This window comes from Bactrocera dorsalis, chromosome 4 (assembly GCF_023373825.1).
Source record: "Bactrocera dorsalis isolate Fly_Bdor chromosome 4, ASM2337382v1, whole genome shotgun sequence".
NCBI lineage: Eukaryota > Metazoa > Arthropoda > Insecta > Diptera > Tephritidae > Bactrocera > Bactrocera dorsalis.
Genome location: NC_064306.1, coordinates 39346626 through 39351162, shown reverse-complemented (window position 1 = coordinate 39351162; position 4537 = coordinate 39346626). Strand labels below are relative to the sequence as shown.

Below are 4537 nucleotides of genomic sequence, written 5' to 3'. Positions count from 1 at the left end.
CAAGCTGCATTTTGTACACTTTAAATTTAATATCTCGACGTAAAATGCGCCAAGTCAGTCTAAGTGGCTGCGAACGATGCCAAATTGACTCTCCACGGTCTTCGCGTACACTCTCAGCTACGGCTGCAATATTTTCTGTACCGCGTGCTGGTTTATTTGGTCGAATATTATCCAATAATGAATGCCGGGTCTGAAGTTAGGTGATGCTGTTACAAAAAGTACATTCAGTAGGCCAATTATGTTCACCATAAGCTGAGCGAAGCGCGCGAAACACATTCTTTAGAATGTGAATTCTCGCAATGAAGTTGAAATGCCAAATAATAACGGGTGATTTTTTTGAGGTTAGGATTTTCATGCATTAGTATTTGACAGATCACGTGGGATTTCAGACATGGTGTCAAAGAGAAAGATGCTCAGTATGCTTTGACATTTCATCATGAATAGACTTACTAACGAGCAACGCTTGCAAATCATTGAATTTTATTACCAAAATCAGTGTTCGGTTCGAAATGTGTTTCGCGCTTTACGTCCGATTTATGGTCTACATAATCGACCAAGTGAGCAAACAATTAATGCGATTGTGACCAAGTTTCGCACTCAGTTTACTTTATTGGACATTAAACCAACCACACGAATGCGTACAGTGCGTACAGAAGAGAATATTGCGTCTGTTTCTGAGAGTGTGGCTGAAGACCGTGAAATGTCGATTCGTCGCCGTTCGCAGCAATTGGGTTTGTGTTATTCGACCACATGGAAGATTTTACGCAAAGATCTTGGTGTAAAACCGTATAAAATACAGCTCGTGCAAGAACTGAAGCCGAACGATCTGCCACAACGTCGAATTTTCAGTGAATGGGCCCTAGAAAAGTTGGCAGAAAATCCGCTTTTTTATCGACAAATTTTGTTCAGCGATGAGGCTCATTTCTGGTTGAATGGCTACGTAAATAAGCAAAATTGCCGCATTTGGGGTGAAGAGCAACCAGAAGCCGTTCAAGAACTGCCCATGCATCCCAAAAAATGCACTGTTTGGTGTGGTTTGTACGCTGGTGGAATCATTGGACCGTATTTTTTCAAAGATGCTGTTGGACGCAACGTTACGGTGAATGGCGATCGCTATCGTTCGATGCTAACAAACTTTTTGTTGCCAAAAATGGAAGAACTGAACTTGGTTGACATGTGGTTTCAACAAGATGGCGCTACATGCCACACAGCTCGCGATTCTATGGCCATTTTGAGGGAAAACTTCGGACAACAATTCATCTCAAGAAATGGACCCGTAAGTTGGCCACCAAGATCATGCGATTTAACGCCTTTAGACTATTTTTTGTGGGGCTACGTCAAGTCTAAAGTCTACAGAAATAAGCCAGCAACTATTCCAGCTTTGGAAGACAACATTTCCGAAGAAATTCGGGCTATTCCGGCCGAAATGCTCGAAAAAGTTGCCCAAAATTGGACTTTCCGAATGGACCACCTAAGACGCAGCCGCGGTCAACATTTAAATGAAATTATCTTCAAAAAGTAAATGTCATGAACCAATCTAACGTTTCAAATAAAGAACCGATGAGATTTTGCAAATTTTATGCGTTTTTTTTTTAAAAAAAGTTATCAAGCTCTTAAAAAATCACCCTTTACTTAACTATTAACTAAAATAACTTGTCATCTTGATACAACTCACACCTGATCTATGAAGAAAAGGCTATTGAAAAAGATACATCTCCGTGTAAACTATCCATCGGAATTCTTAAGAAAATGGGTCAGATCATACCTAGCGTAAGAAAAAAGGTACTCAGGTACGCGAAGACTCAATTATCTTAGCTGTAAAGTCTCAAACAGCCACTATATTCTAAGCCTTCGTGTTTACGAAATTTAGCATAAAGAAATTAGGTAGACCTTAATTTTGCTAGAGGTAAATGGTAGTTCAAATATCATTCACGGCTTCTTGATGCACTGGACTATTGACAAATTCTCTTTACCAAAGACTTACCAAGGATAAAGGCGTTTGATATATTGATATCAACAACGACAAGGCACAAGATTCGGAAATCTTTCTTGGCAATTGCCATAAAAAACTGCTATTGGTGGATGGTCCAGCAGGTTGAGGATAAATATTAAGTTCACCCCCATAGTTGATTCGCCAGTACGCATCTTAGAGAATAACGCGCTGTTATTTTCTTTCAGTGTTATAAATTTCAGTTTAGTTCAATCAAATCGCAATATACGCAATAAAAATCACCTAGTATAGGTTTGTATTTAAAAATAATTTGGTTGATAACCTGAACCTTGCTGTTGTCATTTTATGCCGTAGAAATTGATAAGCATTTTAAAATTTAAATTGTTTTCAAATGTGGCAATTAAGCTTAGTCAAAGCAAAATATTCGTGTTAATAGCATTCCGGCTCTAAAATGAGCGCTCGAAATTCGTGGTTCTTAAGCAGTGCAATATTTTTGTTATATTACGCATGCGGTGGCATTGAATACATATCAGCTCAACCCACGGGTTTGCGTATATTACACACTCTAACACATGGTTACAACATCCCACCATTTCGGCAACCACCAGACACCATTAGATTTGACGGCGTGAATGGAGGATACATGGCAGTGCAAGTGGAACGACATCCATGGGAAAGACATCGGTTCCGACACCGTCCCGGATATGGTCCCCACAAAGATTTTGTAGTTGCACAGCCAAATTTTCACAGTTCTGAAGAATTCAATACTAATAGTGTGGGAAATGCACCACCATTCGTATTGAACCCTGCAGCTGGACCTTTTGGACCGCCTAGAGTAAATGTGGCGCTAACTCAAGATTCAGTAATCGTAAACCATCCCTGGCATAATCCAAATAATCCGCATGACAGAAGACATCACCCTAGGTGGCATGGTTGCCATAGACCAATGGCTGCGGATCCCGACCTAAATGGAGAAAATGTACAAGGCGCAGGCTATGAAGCTGGCAGTTTCGGACAGACTGCAATCTTTGAGAATACTAATAACGGCATACCTGAGTGGGAAAATAGTGGACCACCACGAAGAGTCGGAGGTGAACCAAAAGAAGATGCCGTTATAATTATTACACCAACAACTCCTACAACAACGCGTGCTGTCCCACCAACTACAACCGAGTCTGCTGAGAGAACTGCGGATATTACAGAACCAATGACAAGAACATATGAAACAACAACTGGAGAAATTACGGAACCAACAACAAAAACATATGAAACAACAACTGGAGAAATTACGGAACAAACAACAAAAACATATGAAACAACAACAGTGAATAACACAGGCGCAATTTCAACGACCGACGCCACTGTAACTGCAGCGCCAACCGAGAGCACGTTTGCAATTGATATAAGAAGTGGATTTGCTTAAAACGCAAATAGCAAAGGAAATACGATAAGGATTATATAGAAACTGTGAAAGTGTTGTATAAACACAATAACGTTGTAGTTGTTTTACTTATCTCGGTGCGTGAATGTAAATCGTAATGCCTTTGCATGCCTGAACTGATATCAATTGCTGTGATTTTAATACCTTTCATAGAATTATTCTTCAAATTTATTAGCAAAACTTATACAGAGTGAATCATTAAATTTTTCAAGTGAGAATAATAAAAATATTTAGATACATAATTTGTGAGTTAATACTTTTTCAAATATGCGATATTAAATTCCACCATGAAACCACAGAATTTCTTTCTGAAGGCTTTTTTTCCTTCCGACATATTTTTTATACAAATGTTGCTCCGTAAATTCTGCCGAATTTGAACTGAAATATCCGATTTTCGGAGAACTTCTGTAAGCCTATATCAAATGTGTTTGTTATTTTAATGTAGAACTCAACACCGCTTTATAGAAACCAATTATCATCTACCCTTACATGAGTACATGGACGTAAAGGGGTTGCATGGGTTTCCTCGGGTAAAGAACAGCCTTTTTTCGAAAATTTGTTTATCATATAAAAAATTAAATATTTTATTAGAATTTTTGCTGTTACCAACATGCAGTATTAACAGAGGAATTCTGAAATTTTTGGCTAGTCGAAAAAGTCTTTTCGTATTTTGTCAATAGATGTCGTTTCAGTCGTATATCTCCAGTCCTACCAATCACATTGTTTCATACTATATATAAGGTGAGGTTTTTAGTTTCACTTAACTAAAATAGAAGTCAAATTCGGGGAAACTAAAAAAAGTTACAGCTGTTCAAAAATGAGTGAAAATAATGAAGAAACTCGCTATATTTGTAAATATAGAAAATTCGAAATTATTGTATAAGAAAAGGGAAGCCATGCAAGTCACCAATAAAATTTGTGAAGTTTGCGGAGACGATGCTGTATCAGTCCGTGGAGCACACCAATAGTTCGCTCGCTTCCGTTTTTGAAATTTCGATGTGAAAAATGCACCTCGCTCTGGTCGACCTATTGTTGAAAAGAAATTATGGAAAAAATTTACCAGGACCGTCACATAAGCAGCCTTAAACAAAGGTTGGCTACAAAAAGAAGCTCGATGCTTGGGTACCACATGAATTGTCTGTGAA

General features: G+C 38.4%; 1 protein-coding gene across 1 annotated transcript; it reads left to right on the top strand.

Moving 5' to 3' along the window:
• Positions 1-2345: 2345 nt before the first annotated feature.
• On the top strand, positions 2346-3634 carry LOC115066706 (uncharacterized). The gene has a single exon (XM_049455090.1). It carries the CDS (start codon positions 2403-2405, stop codon positions 3372-3374), a length of 972 nt encoding a protein of 323 aa, XP_049311047.1. The 5' UTR covers positions 2346-2402; the 3' UTR covers positions 3375-3634.
• The last annotated feature ends 903 nt before the right edge of the window (positions 3635-4537 follow it).